At 44.5% G+C, this 18741-nt stretch overlaps 1 protein-coding gene across 1 annotated transcript in view; it reads left to right on the plus strand.

Annotated features, from left to right (window-relative positions):
- The window catches only part of LOC144756224 (complement C4-like), a 1111910-nt gene that overhangs the window by 739995 nt on the left and 353174 nt on the right, over positions 1–18741 (plus strand). Inside the window, exon 29 of the mRNA XM_078645841.1 lies at positions 2467–2681. Coding sequence (XP_078501967.1) covers positions 2467–2681 — 215 coding nt within the window. The remainder of the gene's footprint in view (positions 1–2466; positions 2682–18741) is intronic.

Here is an 18741-nt window from a genome sequence, read left to right on the forward strand (position 1 = left end):
GTAGCCAGGTTCTGAACTGGGATGGTGCAGTGAGCTAAAAAACGGTGATGGATCAATCCCTGATCTGTTGACTGGGTAGGAGTGTTCTGATTAACTCAGATACTCTGTCCATCACCACCCCCTTTTTGAAATTATTTTGGCCACCATAAGTGTGGAAGGGTATGCTCAGACATGAGTCCCTTGCTCACTGCACCATCAGGATTCAAGCAAGCCGGGCCGAAGACGGCTGTAATGCCAGAAACCGGTCCCCGGAAGCTTGTTTCCTTTCCAGTAAAGAATTGGCTTGGTAGTTTGGTCTGCCCTGTTCCCATGATGCACTGGGCCAGGGACAGACTAATTTGCATGTAGCCAGGTTCTGAACTGGGATGGTGCAGTGAGCTAAAAAACGGTGATGGATCAAGCCCTGATCTGTTGACTGGGTAGGAGTGTTCTGATTAACTCAGATACTCTGTCCATCACCACCCCCTTTTTGAAATTATTTTGGCCACCACAAGTGTGGAAGGGTATGCTCAGACATGAGTCCCTTGCTCACTGCACCATCAGGATTCAAGCAAGCCGGGCCGAAGACGACTGTAATGCCAGAAACCGGTCCCCGGAAGCTTGTTTCCTTTCCAGTAAAGAATTGGCTTGGTAGTTTGGTCTGCCCTGTTCCCATGATGCACTGGGCCAGGGACAGACTAATTTGCATGTAGCCAGGTTCTGAACTGGGATGGTGCAGTGAGCTAAAAAACGGTGATGGATCAAGCCCTGATCTGTTGACTGGGTAGGAGTGTTCTGATTAACTCAGATACTCTGTCCATCACCACCCCCTTTTTGAAATTAACTTTAAGTGAAAGCGCGATGCGAAAGTGAAAGCATGTTGCGAAAGTAAACACGGGGCTGTCTTTTCCAAAGCCGAATAAGAAGCAAAAAGTGCGTAGGGACTAATGAAGGAGTGTGTCTACTGCCGCCAGTAAACGATCCAATCCCGGTGGGCGGGGCTAAAAGGAGACAAGGTGGCAACAAGGAGGGACTAAGAAGCCTCCTTTTCAATCGTGAGCCTGCGTTTTACATGCAAGATGACGCCAGCGAATGAAGAAGATAGGCGGGGCTTACACTCCGCCTCCGAGAGCTTCGGAATCTGTATTGATTCCAAGAAGCCCTCGGATGACGAGGACCAGCGCATGTGCTGCTCACCTCAGGCCGAGACCTAAAAATATCTGAAAGGACTTTGTTCCATGAGTCGGTTCTATGGGCAGAACAATTACTATGTCAAGCTTATATAATAACAAAAGTTTAGTCAAAACCATATTGAAACTGACTTATTGTAAGCAGGACATGCCTTTATATAAGGAGATACGTATAGTGTCTAAACATGCCAACAAATAACTTTCACCCTGTCATTCATAATAATTTAATATTGCTCTCCCAGGGAGCAGAGACAGTAATAGGTAAGAAATGGTGCTACTTCACGATAGAGGTAGACAGACAGAAAGGGGAGGTAGACGGAGAGAAAGGAGAGGTAGACGGACAGAAAGGGCTATTGTGTGCTTAGTTGACTGAAAAGGGTTAAGCGTCTGTTCTTGACAGTTGACTGGAAGCTGGAATTTGCACCTTTTTTCCCTGCTAAGGCAGAAGGTCACTCAGATGTTAATAATAAATGTCTTTTAGTTTATTGCAATGGAAGATATCGCTGTATAGTGTAAGATGTTAAGATCAGTGTCACCGGGAGATGCATATCTATGAAGGTTTGGGATGGACTGGTCCATGAGGAGCCGGGTCAATGGATGTGCATAGTCAGGGCCTCTGTCTAGAGTGGCCGATGACCAATAGATTTGAGAGCTACTCAAAGTCATTGTGGTTGGTCTAAGCTATTTGCAAGCATTCCTGATTTAACGCCTTAAGTTGCTAAAGGTATGCACAGATGCTCCTTGCTTCAGCACAGGATCCAAGCAAGACCTTGCCACGGGGCCTCACATGGCCATAACAGGCATGAGGCAGCTTGTGTTCCCTGCTGGAGGGCCTTGCGGCGAGAACTAATTTGCCCAAGGTTAGCTCTCAGTCTGGAAACCAGTTACTTGTATTTCTTTATAGTTATGGATCAAATTGTCATGAATTCCACACTCCCTGAGTCCTGCGAGAGGTGCCAGTCTGATAAAGCTTAGATAAACTGCCCCCAGGGAGTCTCCTCCATCACTGTTTAACTCTGGCTTTCTTCTTCTGCTAGCTCTGCATTTCTCTTTCATTCACTGTCCTTTCCATTGCCTCTTAGTTCCTGCCCACTTCTCTACCACTGACTCTTCGAAGACTCGCCAAGACATACTTACATTCACTTGTCTCTTCAGAATGTATTTGTTTGCTGTTCTCTACTTTTCTTGGTCTCCACCACTCAGTTCCAGTTTTCTATTCTCTCATTGTCATATCCCACCTTTGCTGTCATTCTCTTCTTGGTTCCATTTTTCCTCCTTGTCTCTTTCTCGTGCCTAGATGACCGGATGCTGTACTGGGAATCGAAGGAGACAGACAGGCTGCACTCAGAGACCAAGAAGGACCGCGTGCCAAGTGCTTCCGCCATCACAGTGGAAGGGACCGCCTTCGCCCTGATGCATGTGCTGCTTCGTAATGACATCCCGACAGCCAACAAAATCGTCAAATGGCTGACGGAACAGCAAAACTACGGTGGGGGATTCAAATCCACACAGGTAAGGATTCCTCTCAGTGTGGTACAAGGCCTTTAAGAAGCTTTGTGCGGCTTGGGTCACAAATGTCATGCGGGTCTCCTCTCTGGTTTTCTGGCAGCACAAGCAACTCGCTCAGAATAGAAATACTGTCAGGGGAACTATTTGGAGGTTGCCGTAGCGAATGGCACCACACACTAGAAGCGGACGTCACCTGCCTCATTCTGATATATAAACACATTATGCCTTACGGCCCTTCGAATGTTTGAGGTCCGGGGCAAGCAATCCCAGCTGAGACACCATTGGGACAGCTATGCATGAAACTCTAAAAAGTAACAGCTAAGCAGAGAGATAAGGTTAAAAAGATTACTTTCTTATTTAATATGGTGTGTACAGAAGGGATGTGCAAAGCTATTATTATATATGAGTATCTTTGCATGTCAGAGTTATTGTCTGCTTTTAGCTCTTGAAGATTCTCCAGTATTGAATCTTTCATAGATTCACATGCTTGTATTTTCCCTGTCGTCATGGTGGGAGTCTCACGGTAACAAGATGACCATAGCAGTATTGGAAAAATGCATAGAAAAAGTCCCATAGGGAATCATAATATTTGGTAACGAAACCTCATCATTATTTGGTCCAAAACTCAGCCAATCAGCTGCCAGCCCTGACATCACACGCCCCAGCAGAGCCATCATACCTCAGATTTTCAACCGCCTTCGTGTGAGAAGGAGTCTCCCTGAGCTCTGCTCAGTTTTGTTCCGAAGTTAACTTTTCACCTTTTCAACTGAAAGTTCTTTCTGCTGGATTTAAGGTACTGTGATACTTCTCTTACCTACTATGGCTGAAAGCTCTAAAAATAGGTCTTTCAGGCCTGCAGGTCCTGTGGGAAACCTAGACTGTATTCCGAGGATCCACACAAGGACTGTTTGTACTGCCTCCACCCTAAACATGTGCCAAAAGACTGCAAGCACTGTAGAACCTTTTCGGCAAAAACCTTGAGAGGCGGGGAGGCACGTTTACTATTGTGGCTTCAACAGAAGAAGGCCACTTCAGATTCTGACTCTGAGGAATAAGTTGATATTCAGTCTTCCAAGAAGAAGTATTCTGCTCCTGAGGAGAAAGTGGAACCAAAAAAGCAAAAAACGAAAGACAAAGAAGCCTCTTCGTCTTCTCTTCCTCACACGCCCCTGAAAAAGTCATCAGTATCAAGGGAGGTGTCTTCAGCTCCGTCTGCGAAAGTTGGGGTGTCGCCTGCACTGATTCCTGTGAAAACGTCAATGACACCGTCGACGACAACTTCGTCGACGACTACGATCTCGACGACGATAGCTGCGTTGACGCCGACAACGTCGTCGAAGCAAGTTCGTCGACGATTCCGTCGATGCGAAGAACGGAGTCGACCTCGACGACTCCGTCGACGGCACCGTTTGCGTCGACGACCTCGTCGACGATAATTCGTATTTCGGGAGTGGCTTATAGCCCTTCTCAGCTTCAAATAAAAAGTCAGGACACTGATGAAGAGGAATATCAGGAAGTTCAAGAGGTGTTTTCATTCCAGGATCGTCCTGTGCCTGAATCAAAAAGATATGAATCATTTCAACAATCATATGTTTATGAGGTGGAGGAAGAAGTACAGCCTGAAGTGAGAGAAGAGTCTGTCTCGATGCTATATTCTCTCGTGACTGATTTACGTCACATGATTAACGACTACTGCCGTCGTTTTCCGGATGCTAACGCTCCAGCCTCGAAGACTTCAGCCAGTCCTACTCAAGTTCAGGTACCTCAAACTCCACCTCCACCTTCAGTTCAAAAGATTTGATCTCCTCCAATTATAACAATTAGATATAATCTAGCAGACAGTGATGGAGAACAACCAGAAGAAGGAGAACTTCTTCAGGAAAGTCTAGTTGGGATAGAATGGGATCAGTACATTCTTCCTACTACGCCGTCTCCATCGCCGTCTCCAGCAAACTCTCCTCCACAGGATATTGGAAGATTACATGAGATTATGGAAAAAGCCTCGAAAAGATGTGAACTTCCACTTGTGCAGGAAGCAGAATGCTTTCTCTACGATTTTAAAGAGGAGTCAAGAAAATCCATCAAAGCAATCCCTATTATCGAGTACATTTGGGAAGAGGGATTAAAACTTATGAAAAACCCAGCCTCAGTCACAGCCTCGGTGCCCAGGATAGAGAAAAAGTATCGGGCACCAGAATCTTCTCCAGCATGGTTAATTGAGCATCAGCAGCCAGAGTCTGTAGTAATGCAAGCTGCACATCGACAGTCGAAAAATCCAATTTCAACATCTGCAGCTCCTCCTTACAAAGAAGGGAGACAAATGGATGGTGCAGGAAAGCTCTTTGCTGTGATGGCAGCAGCTTCCATTAGAGCTGCAAATGCTTTAGACCTCATCAGTAGGTACAATCGTCAAATGTGGTCAGCTATAGCACCATTGTTGGCCCATTTGCCTGAAGATAAAAAAGAAGAAGCGGCCGCCTTAATACACGATGGGTCTAGAGCAGCATCCGAATCTATAGATATTGCGATGGATATGTCTTCCATAGCATTCAGACAGATGGCAGCTGCAGTGGCACTACGAAGACAAGGATGGTTTAAAGCCACTTCGTTTGGACCAGAAGTCCAAGCAACAATTATAGACATGCCTTTCGACAGAGAACATCTCTTCGGAAAACACATTGATGCCCTTCAAGGCATCAAAGCTGACACAGACTTGGGCTCTTTACAGCAGGGCATATTTCAGTCCTTTCGACAGAGAGGGTCTAGAGGACGGTACACAGACAAAATATCGAGTTTTAAATTTCGATATACAATTATATCGAAGTTTAAATATCGAAGGGACATAATATAGAAGGTAAGTAATATCGACACTCTTAATATCGATATTAGTAATATCGAAGTTTTAAATATCGATGTCAGTAATATCGAAGTAAATAATTTCGATGTTACTAATATCGATTTTTAAATACATTTTGTGTATATTATATTGTATTTATTATGTTTAATAATTTATTTTTAATGTAATTTAATTAAATGTTGTCTTTTAGTACTGTAGCGGGTTGTGGGTTTATAGGGGAATAGGGTGGGAAGTAATTTAATTATGTTAAATTAATTATTAATTAGTAGGAATTATAAATTAATTAATTGAGAATAATTTTTAAATAATTATAATTAATTGAATAATTGATAAATATGTTCTGTAGCGGGTTATGGGTTTATAGGGGAATAGGGTGGGAAGTAATTTAATTATGTTAAATTAATTATTAATTGGTAGGAATTATAAATTAATTAATTGAGAATAATTTTTAAATAATTATAATTAATTGAATAATTGATAAATATGTTCTGTAGCGGGTTATGGGTTTATAGGGGAATAGGGTGGGAAGTAATTTAATTATGTAGAATTATTTATTAATTAGTAGGAAGCATACATTAATTGTTATTAATTGGTAAATAATTAAAATTAATTGGTAATTAATTTTAAATAATTCATTAATTGATAAATGTGTTCTGTTGTGGGTTGTGTGTTTATAGGGGAATATGGTGGGAACTAATTTTAATGTAATTAAGTAATAATGAATTATTTTTTATAAGTATGTTATTTCAACCCCTACGCTATCCAACACTTTCCCTACTGTTGCACTCTCTGGAGTTGGAATAGTAATTTTTACCCCTACGCTATCCAACACTTTCCCTACTGTTGCACTCTCTGGAGTTGGAATAGTAATTGTTACCCCTACGCTATCCAACACTTTCCCTACTGTAGCACTCTCTGGAGTTGGGATTGTAATTTTTAATCCTACGCTATCCAACACTTTCCCTACTGTTGCACTCTCTGGAGTTGGAATAGTAATTGTTACCCCTACGCTATCCAACACTTTCCCTACTGTTGCACTCTCTGGAGTTGGAATAGTAATTGTTACCCCTACGCTATCCAACACTTTCCCTACTGTTGCACTCTCTGGAGTTGGAATAGTAATTGTTACCCCTACGCGATCCAACACTTTCCCTACTGTTGCACTCTCTGGAGTTGGAATAGTATGTGTTACCCCTACGCTATCCAACACTTTCCCTACTGTTGCACTCTCTGGAGTTGGAATAGTAATTGTTACCCCTACGCTATCCAACACTTTCCCTACTGTTGCACTCTCTGGAGTTGGAATAGTAATTTTTAATCCTACGCTATCCAACACTTTCCCTACTGTTGCACTCTCTGGAGTTGGAATAGTAATTGTTACCCCTACGCTATCCAACACTTTCCCTACTGTTGCACTCTCTGGAGTTGGAATAGTAATTGTTACCCCTACGCTATCCAACACTTTCCCTACTGTTGCACTCTCTGGAGTGGAAATAGTAATTGTTACCCCTACGCTATCCAACACTTTCTCTACTGTTGCACTCTCTGGAGTGGGAATAGTAATTGTTACCCCTACGCTATCCAACACTTTCCCTACTGTTGCACTCTCTGGAGTTGGAATAGTAATTGTTACCCCTACGCTATCCAACACTTTCCCTACTGTTGCACTCTCTGGAGTGGGAATAGTAATTTTTACTCATACACTATCTAAAATGTATTTAGCTTTTTTATTAGTATTATGTTATTAATTGTTATTTATGTGATTATTTTATGTATATATATGTATTAGTAATTTATTATATTTTTATTTTTTTATAAGTTATGAAAATAATTAATTTAGAGTTAATATTAATGAAAAATATATTATGTATTATATATTTATTAATATTAATTTGTATTACATTATGTATTAATTTTAAATATTATAGTACATTTTTAAATATGTTTATTACATTTATAAGTATTATTTTGTTAATATTAGATTTGTATTTAATAAAAAAAACGATATTTTACAAAAAACGATATTTTTGTCATTCTATATATTTTTTTCGATATATTTGTACTTACCTTGTTAGGGATAGGATTCCTATATTTTTGACTTCGATATTTTTGTTCCGATATTTTTGTATATCGATATTTGTGTTATCGATATTTTGTCAGACATTCCTAGAGGACAATATAATCAAAGATCCTCATACCAATCTGGCAGATACCAGCCTTACAGTGAGCAGGGATATCGTCAGTTTTCAAGCAACCAGCAATTTCGATCCTCCAACACCCCGTATCATCAGCGGTCCAAAGGCAAGACTACCGCGAGAGGTAAGTCGCAGCAATCTAATAGAAGACAGTGACTCTGTCAAAGCGCCCGCCGCTTGTTCAGACCTCAAATATCATTACCTTTCTCCCTTTTATCAGGAATGGCTGTTGATAACAACAGACAGATGGGTACTGGACATAATACAGCAAGGCCATACCCTAGAATGTATACGGAAGCCTCGGAATCAACCTCCTGTTAGCAGAAAGCAACAGCACTTGTCAGCCCTCAAGGTGGAAATTTTATCTCCCTTGCAAAAAGAGGTAATAGAAGAAGTTCTGCGTCATCAAAGAGGGAAAGGCTTTTATTTGCATTTCTTTCTAATAAAGAAAAAACACACTGTGAAATGGAGGCAGGTAATGGACCTGAGAAGTTTGAATAAATTCATCAAAAAGATTTCTTTCACGGTGGCGGGGCGCCACTACCAATTCAAAGTTTTACCATTCGGTCTGAAGTCGGCGCCAAGACTTTTTACAAAGTGTATGGCGCCAGTGGCAACACACCTGAGACTTCATGGTCACCAAATTTTACCATACCAGGACGATTGGCTCATAAAAAGAACTTCGTTCCAGGAAACCCAGCACTCACTACAATGCTGCATGGATGTCTTCAGTCGCCTGGGTCTAAGAGTCAATCTAGAAAAGTCATCTCTCATCCGATCTCAGTCTCTTCAATTCCTGGTAACCATGCTCTGCATAAAGGAAGCAAAAGCTTATCCCTCAGAGGAGCGTATTCAAAAGATCATAAACCTAACTTCACATCTACAGACAGGAAAGTACACTTCTGTGAGAATCTACAAGTCCTTATTGGGGATGATGTCTTCTTGTATCCCCTTACTTCCCAATTGCAGACTACACATGAGGCCTTTTCAAGAGCGTCTGGACGAGCAATGGATTCTATCTCAAGGGCCCTTCGAAGATCGAGTGACTTTATCTCATCAGATAAAAAAGGTCCTGTCATGGTGGAAAATCAGAAAACATTTAAGAAAAGGTCTGCCCTTCGAACCTCAACATCACAGTTATGTTATGATGACAGATGCATCGCTATAAGGTTGGGGGGCACATCCCTAAGACCTCGAAATTCAGGGTCATTGATCAGACCGCGAAACTCAACTTCACATCAACCTGCTGGAGCTAAAGGCAGTGTTCTTAGGATTACAGGCATTCCTACCCAGAATCCACGATTCCACAGTACTGGTCAGACCAGATAGTACAACGATGATGTTTTCCCTATTGAAACAATGGGGTACGAAGTCAAAACTTGTATCAAAGAAAGCGCAAGAGATTTGGAGGTGGTTACTTCTTCACAACATCTCGCTTCAATTTCAGCACATTCCAGGGGTGAACACAAGGGCAGATGGCCTGAGTAGATCAACCAGTGTTCCTTACGAGTGGGAATTAGCTCAAAGTCAACTTCTCCAAGTGTTTCGTCTGTGGGGCACCCCATCTCTGGATCTGTTCGCGAACCTTCACAACTCAAAATGCGAACACTATGCAAGCAGGTTTCCTCAGAAAGGACAGTGGGGCAATGCACTACAGATGTGCTGGCCAGGGATGTTCGCGTATGCTTTCCCTCCATTTCCTTTGATATCAAGAGTGTTACGGAAAATGAAATCAGAACCGTGCCACTTAATTCTCATAGCTCCAGCATGGCCGAGACAAGCTTGGTTCTCAGATCTCCTCAAATTATCAGTGGCACCCAGGATTCAGTTCCCATTCTCAAAGGACCTGATCTCCATGAACGAAGGACAAATTCTCCATCCAAATTTGAAATCGCTCAATTTGTCAGCATGGAACCTCATGAGCATGAATTCCAAACTTTAAATATTTCTCAGGAATGCCAAGATATTCGCTCACGTTCTCGGGCAATTTCTACGAATAAGACGTATAGGCAAAATGGAAGACATTTTGTCAATGGTGCGCATCTCAAAATCTACATCCTTTTAATATCTCTTCAAAACAAATTCTTCCATATCTTTTGCATTTGGCTAAGGCTGGCCTTTCACATGCATCTCTAAAAGTGCATTTGGCAGCTATCTCAAGATATACGAGGATTCCAAATCATCCATCTCTCTGGTCTCAAAGAGTAATAAAAGAATTCCTCAAAGGGCTTTTCAGGGTGTTTCCCCCGGTTCAGCGTCCGATAGCCTCTTGGCAGCTCAATACGGTTCTTACACAGCTCATTTTGTTTGAACCGGTACATAAAGCGGATTTGCAGTTTTTTTCGTGGAAGACAGCCTTGCTGTTAGCCCTCACATCAGCAAGGAGAGTCAGCGAAATTCAAGCCTTCTAAATTGCAGAACCTTTTCTCCAATTCCGTCCAGCTAAGGTTATCCTAAGAACAAATCCAAAGTTCGTTCCTAAGGTTCCCTCCATTTTTCATCTCAACAAGCCTGTAGTATTACCTACATTCTTTAGAGATCCTTCTTCATCTGCGGAAAGAGTGCTAGACTCCCTAGACATCAAACAATGTTTAAAATTCTACTTTGACAGAACGAAGCCGTTCAGAAAAACAAACCAACTTTTTGGAGCTTTTTCTGGACCTAGAAAAGGTTTGGCGCTGTCCAGATCTAGCATTACTAGATGGATTTCTTCGGCCATTTCCTTATGTCATGACATAACTGGTAAACCTCTTCAATCCAGGGTACACGCGCATTCCACTAGAAAGATTGAAACTTCTACGGCCCTGTTTGCAGGAGAATCTCTGCCAGACATTTGCAGGGCAGCGACGTGGAAAAATGTGCACACATTCACTAGACATTATTGTCTAGACACAGCATGGAAAGAGGATGCAGAATTGGGAATAAGGTATTTATCAAGATGTATATGTATGTTCTTGTATACATGATTTCAAATATATACATGGATATCTAAATGTTTATTTCTTGCAATATCTGAATATTATCTTGGCATATGCATTCTTTGTTAAAAATCTCTTCGATCAGATTAATTTTAAGATTATTAATATACTGGAAATAGGAGCAGAGCCCGCAGAGAATGTGGGGTTCTATCCTGGAAACGCAACTTGGCACAAGTACTGCTCGCTATTCTGATACAAGCATGTGAATCTATCAAAGATTCAATACTGGAGAAAAAACTCGATACTTACCTGTACACTAAGGTTCTCCAGTATTATCTTTCATAGATTCACATGCGGCTCGCCCACCTCCCAGTTTCTCAGGTAGACCTTTTTATCTCTAGATATATCCTTGGCTCTCACTTGGGGCTGGAAATCTGAGGTATGACGGCTCTGCTGGGGAGTGTGATGTCAGGGCTGGCAGCTGATTGGCTGAGTTTTGGACCAAATAATGATGAGATTTGGTTACCAAATAATATGATTCCCTATGTAAAAAGTTCATTCGGGTCGGGGACAATCGATATTTGCCCGGCAGTATTGCCTCTGTGACCCTCTAGTTATTTAAATCAATGAAGAGGCAGGCGCTGGAGACTGGAAAGCAGGAAACAAGGGTTTTTTTATTCTCTCCGGAGGAGAACACAACGAAACGGACAGAAGGTATCGTTCTGAGGTGCTCTAACTGTATTTCTGAGGCCCGGCCTCTTATACCAACATTTATGACTTTATTGCAGATTACACATACATGTTTAAAGCTTTGATGTATGGAAAAGACATTCTCGGAACTCCCCTTTGGGCCCGTTCCCACACACATTTACAGTTGAAGTCCCCACCCTAGTCACAACAGGTGATGAGCATCGCGCAGCTGGATAATCCGCCGATTCACGGAATGTGGGGAGTTTGATCGGATCTCATGGGGTGGGGGCTTTGATCAACCCGGGGATTCTTTGATGGGGGAAGCTTTCTATTGTACGGGGAGGGGCAAGGATGGTATCGGCAGAGCTGGGTGTCGGCTTGGGAACGGGGAGGACAAAACGGGCACACGGGGAAAAAGGGGGTTGCATCTAAGGGCCGGAGATCATGAAAGGAAAGCAGGGAGGCGTCGCGCTGGGAACAGGATGAGGGCCTGGGGCAGAGCAGCGCCGGAGAGGGGTTTATGACTCAAGGCAGGTGCAAGCAGGGGGGTGGTCAGCGTGCGGGCTTAGCGAAGGCAAAAGGGCTATGTCAGGGGCCAGCGGCATGCAAAAGGGTTTGTTCTGATCGGGGCATCTTAAAATGGCGGGCGCGCATGACAAAAGTGTGGCATCAGGGAGGAGGCAAGATGGCGCAGATAATGTTCACCAAACGCACTAATTTTCCACAGTCCTCCCTTTAACATATTCAAGACATCTTGCTGGTTCATTTTCTATTCGGTTCTACTGTGGTGAGCATGAGAAAGAAAACGGTAGGAACCCTAGATGGAAAAGAGTTGTAAACAATACATTTTGAGGTTTCTAGTTTTTTTTTAGGAGGTGCACCTATTTGATAAAGCAGGAAAGTCATAGGAATGAAATACAAAAACGGCGAGCAGCAAGTACATATCATAACATGAACTGGCAGGTTAATACATGTTTCAGATTCGGATTGGAGCAGGATCAATACAATGGCGGCTGGGAGAGAAATGAGGCGTAGCGAAGCGGTGGTTGAGGATGTCGAATGTTCGAAGTTTTATGAGTTCTCATTGTTCTTTGTGGTCTTTCGTTGGCGCTGTTGAGCACCGGCGGTGGAGCTACAAGTCCAGCTCTGTTCTAAGTTCTGCGTTGCAGGGCACGACCCTTTCCTCGCGTTTCTGGTCGGAAAGGTCCTTTTCGCCCTGTGTCCTTTGAGGTGATTGTCAGAAAGTTCCGATGGAAGAAGAGCGTTCAAAACAGTCCATAGGGTAGGTCAGAGGAAAAAGGGGGATGGAGCAAGGCCAAATTGGGAACAAACTAGGGGAACGAGAGACTTCAAATGGGCGGGCGTGCGACAGAATTCAGAGAGCGGGAACTTGTCGAAAGGCACTGGACGTCGAGCAGGGGCATCAGATCGACCCTTTCTTTTCATGCTGTCAAACAGTGCCTCGTCCTGCAGCTCCTTTCAGTCGTGGTCTCGCCTTGGCTAATGTCGCAGGTGTCCCTTAGTCTGCAGTCGGGCCTCGTGCTCCCACATCCGGTCCTTCTCTCCTCCAACAGCAGTACCCTTAAACAAGTTTGAAAAGACAGTCTTTAGAAAATTTGCAGATGAAGATAATCAAAAAGTCTATTTCTCTCCCAGCTCCAGGCAAAGAATGAAAATGTCCGTTATATTTAACGTTCACAACTGGCATATGAATGACCGGTGGCGGACCTGTTGGATTTACTATGACTTTTCTTCATAATCATTTATTACAGGCATGACAGTTCATCTGATGGTAACCCACCTTCGGGAGACAAATCTGGCAAAGATATGCCGTTCTCTAGAGTTTCACATTTACAAAAGGGTACAGTGAGTCGTCAACATGGTACTACACAGGTATTTTGCTGAGAGACGAACATGGCTAAACATTTCCTTTCTATCGGTGCATCCTGTTTTTCAACTACTGCGGGGTTCATTTTGATGATTTCTTTACCTTGGTCTAGTCTGTTAACCTTGTAAAACATCATTCTGGGTCCTACGTAACCTTTTACAGCCCGGTTACTTAACTAGAAGGACAGGGGTTTTATGGGAAACAACCAGGGACATAGACAGGGAGGTAACGGGGGTGATCGTTTTTCTGGTTTGGGTATTGCGACGATTCGGGAGGGAGGGTCGCGTATTCTGAGGTCCTTGTTTTATACTATAGGAGCCGTTGACATGTAGTTCCCTTATTTCGGGCCAGATTAGGGAACCTCTGTCGTCTTACCTGTCCTTTCCCTTACGGCCCAACCTGGGTTCATTGACTTCTAGCGGAAAAGGAGAGGTAATGACGCGGCCTCAGGGTGATTGTATTAAAGACAAGCGTTTGTGCAAATACTGACGGTATTTGAAGCCAATTAGGTGGTGTGCTAGGGGTGGCAATCTGCCAATTTCGGGGCTAACCACTCGGAAAGAGTGGTAGTGCAAAAAGAGAGAGAGAGAGAGAGAGAGAGAGAGAGAGAGAGAGAGAGAGAGAGAGAGGAGAGAGAGAGAGAGAGAGAGAGAGAGAGAGAGAGAGAGAGAGAGAGAGAGAGAGAGAGAGAGAGAGAGAGAGAGAGAGAGAGAGAGAGAGAGAGAGAGAGAGAGAGAGAGAGAGAAAGAGAGAGAGAGAGAGAGAGAGAGAGAGAGAGGAGAGAGAGAGAGAGAGAGAGAGAGAGAGAGAGAGAGAGAGAGAGAGAGAGAGAGAGAGAGAGAGAGAGAGAGAGAGAGAGAGAGAGAGAGAGGAGAGAGAGAGAGAGAGAGAGAGAGAGAGAGAGAGAGAGAGAGAGAGACGGCAGGCTAAATAGTACACGTGCAACAGAGAGGGCGGCAGTGCATTCAAGAAAGGCTATTTAGTGCATTACACAGTAAAGGGTATTCACGAGTCCGCGTTAGAATCTTGTAATCATGCAGTTTGAGCATTAGACAGGGTAGAGGGGACGTGCTTTGAGAAAAGGAAAGAAGAAAAAAGGAGGTACCATTTTGTCGCACTTTCTCGCATTCTCGGTCCTTTGACCAGTTGGGTCAACGCCTCAGTCACACACACACATTCCCTCACAGTTTCGCATCATACGTGACATGGGTTCATTCGTCCGGTCTGGTTTAAGGGTGATCACTTTTTATCAGGTTGTGCTAATTTTTCGGGTTGTTCGATACGTGAGTAGTTTGCAGGCGTGCTTAGACACCACCCTGCGGCGCTAGTCCGTTTCGTGTATTCAGACATGGCAAGGTCTCAGATCTTCGCCACACCTTGGCTGTACTCTCTGATGTAACCTGCAGAGGGAGGAAAAAAAGGGGGGGGGGGGGTGGGGGAGACAGCATTCGCGCGCATTCAAATACATGGATTCATAAGTCCTTTACTTACCTCTTACTCGTCTTTCCTCCTTGGGGCAGGGTCCCCGGGGATATAGTTTTCGGAGTCGGGGGGGGTAGTGTGTTCATGTAGGGCGTGTGCGGGGAAACATAAAAAGGAAACCAGAGGTGCCTAGTGCGAGGTATCTAGTCAAAGGATATATCTCACTATCGGGATCCTTAAACCTCTTTCAACGCCGTGGCGTTCTAAAGTTCTTCGGTTCTTGGGTCCCTGCTACTTTGGAACGTTGTACTTTACAATATTTACATTATTTCATTTCACCCTCCTTTTACATTCCCTCATTTACACCATTCGTTTTACCCATCCTTGGAAGTCACGGTCTTCCTCTACGCGAGAGTTCATGAGTCAGTCGCGTACTTTTAAGACGGAGTGTCGTGTTGTCGGTCCGATCCGTCCTCCAGGGCTGGGCAACCATCTTCCTTTTAACCTTAAAGAGAGAGCAGAGTAGGGTGCACAGAAAAATAACTTTCCTACCCATCCCATATTGTTTTAAAATAAAGCATGCAATACCCGTCCATAGTTTCAAAGACTTTATTTTGCAAATTCATTTCAGCATATGGATTAGGAGGGTGTGGTCGTATTTGGTCGGTCGTGGCAATGGCTAAAGTGCGTATAGTGGGGGGTGTCGTTTGCAACAATAAAACATCGGAAAGTTTTACTCATTCATTTGTAAGAGACTAAAACGTCTATTAATTGGCTGGGGGTTCGGGGGCATATATTTTCATAATTTAGAAGCATAATCATAACAGTTGTAATCAGATTTCCTATATGCATACCGTACGTGTGCGTCGTAAATGAGGTTTACATCAGTTATAAAAATATAATACATTGTACATTCGTAATCACCATTTGTAACGGGGATCTTTTCACACTATTCGTCGAGTGAGTTCTCTTCGTCTTTTCTAGCCAAGTGTACAAAGGATCATATAAAATCTCAGAACATCAAGTTTATATTAGTGCGAAGGAACACCACGAGGTGTTCGTAAGTTCCGATTGATACCAGCGCCATTTTGGGCGGGGCCGGCACAGTCCGGAAGCAGCATCAGGGGGAAATGTTTCCATTACTGGCAGTTTGGACCAGAGTCCTTTTCGGCAGTTCTAGAATTCACGCTAACAGAAGGTGTGGCAATGTCATGTTTGTTTCGTTGGCGATCAAGGCAGCCGTCCCTTACCGGAAACCTGCAAAGGCCGAAGGTTCCGCCGGGGACCTTTGTATGATCTTCAAGGCTGCGGAGATGCTGTCGGAGATGGGGGCTCGTGCTCCATGGGACAAATGTTCGAGTTGTATGGCTGGCCAAAGTTACTCTAGTGACCGGGGCCCGCCTTCCAGCGGATCCAGACGCCATTTTGAGGCCCTACAGGGGCCACTCTCGTCGAGTTTGCAAGAATGGAAGAGACCCTTCGGAGTGAAAGGAAGAGGTCCCTGTTTTGTGAGAGCGGGACGTTCAGCTGGGGTGCAGCTGTGATGCCCCCACCTGGGGGCGAGGGAGACTCGTTCACATCGTCTCCTTCTCCCGGTGCACTCCATGCCGCTCCTTTTCATCGCCCCGCATGAAGGCCTCTCCACATCCGGTGTTCCCCAAGTGCCACCATTGTACGTTCGGTGCTGCGCAAATACTGGGGTGCCACCATTGTACGTTCGGTGCTGCGCAAGTACTGGGGTGCCACCATGGTGTGTTCGGTGCTGTGGAAGTATGGGCACCATCGCCTGACTGGGGATGTTCGGCGTCGGGCTGGGGGCTGGGAAACCTCCTACCGGTGGAGGTGGGAGAGGCTCGTCCGCGTCGCCTCTCCCTCCCAGCCCAACTTGGACAAATTGTTGTGGAGGTACGTGCAGGACATCCCGCCGTCCAGGACTGCTGCGGCTGTGACGGAAGAGAAAAGGAAGAGGTGCCTCGCTCTCCTCTTGGACATGTGGCGGGACTACCTTAGTCTTTCCAGGCCCGTTGCGGCCGGCCAAGGAGACATGTGGCGGGACTACCTGCAAATGCCCAGGCTGCGGGCTCCTGCCTCTCCTCCGGCTCCCCCATACGTTAAGATTTCCTGACCAAGAGTTGGCGGCGGGGCTCGCCTTATATGGGTTGCCGTTGGTTGGGCGTAGCCGTAACCCTGCCCTACTTTGGAAGGTTCCAGAATGGGGGGGGGGGGCGAATGTTCTGTTTGACTTTCACTTTCTACAGTTTATCGTTATTATTCCTTGTTTGTTGTGTTAAATTAAAAGTTCAAGTTCATTAATGGTCTACGGATTTTGCTTTACCATTTCTTTCTTTTCAGGTTGTTTTTATGCTAAGTTTCTGCTAACAGAGGTTGGGTAACACGGAAACACGTGTAGAGGGATGACGCAGATTTGTACATTACATACACACAAACTCAGACGGGGGACAGTACAAGTACGACATACAAAGACCCAAGACAAATATAAAAACAGTTATTGGTCATAATTATCTCTTTCCGTCTGTGAATTTTAAACGAGGCTGGGTTCCCGTCTTGACATTGCCCGACCTAGGAGAACTTGATCATGCCGCTGAGATTTTCCTGGCGAAATCTGTGCCATCGGGCATAATCAAACGTGGTGGTTCTGTCTGGTCTGTCTATGTAAGTCGGGTTCTTCTCTGTCTCGCGCCTTTTCTCGTACTGTCGGTCTGTCGTTCTTGTCGGCCCTTTGCCTTTACTCACGCTCAGTAGAGTCGGGCATTGGGCTTTCCAGTGTCCGACATACCTACAAAAAGCGCATTGGTCTGACCCTAAGTCTGGTCGTCCTTTGCGTAGTGTCGGGGGATAAGTTGTGGGTAGCGGTGTCCTGGGGTTGTCCTGTCGGTATATTTCCCTACTTGGTTTATCCTCGTCTTTTCTCTGTCGTTTCGTAGCCTCTCTGCGCCACATACCGAGACTGTCGAGCATAATTGGCGTCGTCTTATTATTTCGAAGGGCTATTTCTAACGTTTCTATTTTATCAAGGTCAAAGGATCCTGCCAGTGGCCACTGTTTGTCTTGGCTATCTTCGGTATACCTGTGCCATAATTTATTATAAGCTATGGTGACTAACCCATAGTTTATGAACATGTCCTTATTAGGGGTGCCTTCTAGTGGAGCTATATGGTCCACCTCTAACACCCGGTCCGGGCTAAACAGGCTATTTATCAATGGGGAGAAGACAGACATGACGGCTCGTAACGAGGGACTAAAAAGTCAGCACTGCCTATCTTATCACTAGGTGCAAAGACTAGACAGAATATTTCTATTCTACGTTGTTTGCAGGTAGTGAATACCTCATGGATCAAAAAAATATAAAACCAAACGACCAATAAATAACAATGGGGAGAATGAGTAGGTCCGCAAAGATCTGCGTTACCTACCCTTTTCACTATCTGCAAAAAGGGTGGTCTCTTCCCTACTTGCAGACAGGGAATCTCCAGGAAACAATAGTTTGCGAACAACAGTTCAGTTTCAAGCAATTATTGAGTGGGGGAGAAAAAGAACAAGCACGGCTGCTACCCTACTTATCCTCCACTGCTTGCAAAGGGAGAGGGAGCCTGTTGTTTCTCCGTTTGCAGACAGTGAATCTCTAAATAAAAATAAACAAAGCAATACTAGTATTTTGAACAATCAAGCAATCAAAACAAATTCTTTCGCAACTTGTCGTGGCAACACGACCTTACCCGGACCATGTGGACAGTTTCTTGTCTTCCGAATCCAGCGCCCGATCGTCCTCTTTTTCTCGTATTTCTCACGGCACTCCTGATGGTTCCCAGTCAGGACCGTAGATCACTCGAGAGAGGTCTGTTCGGAACTAGTGAAGTTCGGATGATCGGCTGCCAGACGAGGGTCTATTGGGCAAGAGCTCTCCCGATCGTTGCAGTCGTTCACTCTGTCGTCGGGACCTCTCCCACTGGATCCACGAGTCGCTGATGGGCCCCACGCTTGGGACGCCAATTGTAAAAAGTTCATTCGGGTCGGGGACAATCGATATTTGCCCGGCAGTATTGCCTCTGTGACCCTCTAGTTATTTAAATCA

This window comes from Lissotriton helveticus, chromosome 5_1 (genome assembly GCF_964261635.1).
Source record: "Lissotriton helveticus chromosome 5_1, aLisHel1.1, whole genome shotgun sequence".
In the NCBI taxonomy this organism is placed as follows: domain Eukaryota; kingdom Metazoa; phylum Chordata; class Amphibia; order Caudata; family Salamandridae; genus Lissotriton; species Lissotriton helveticus.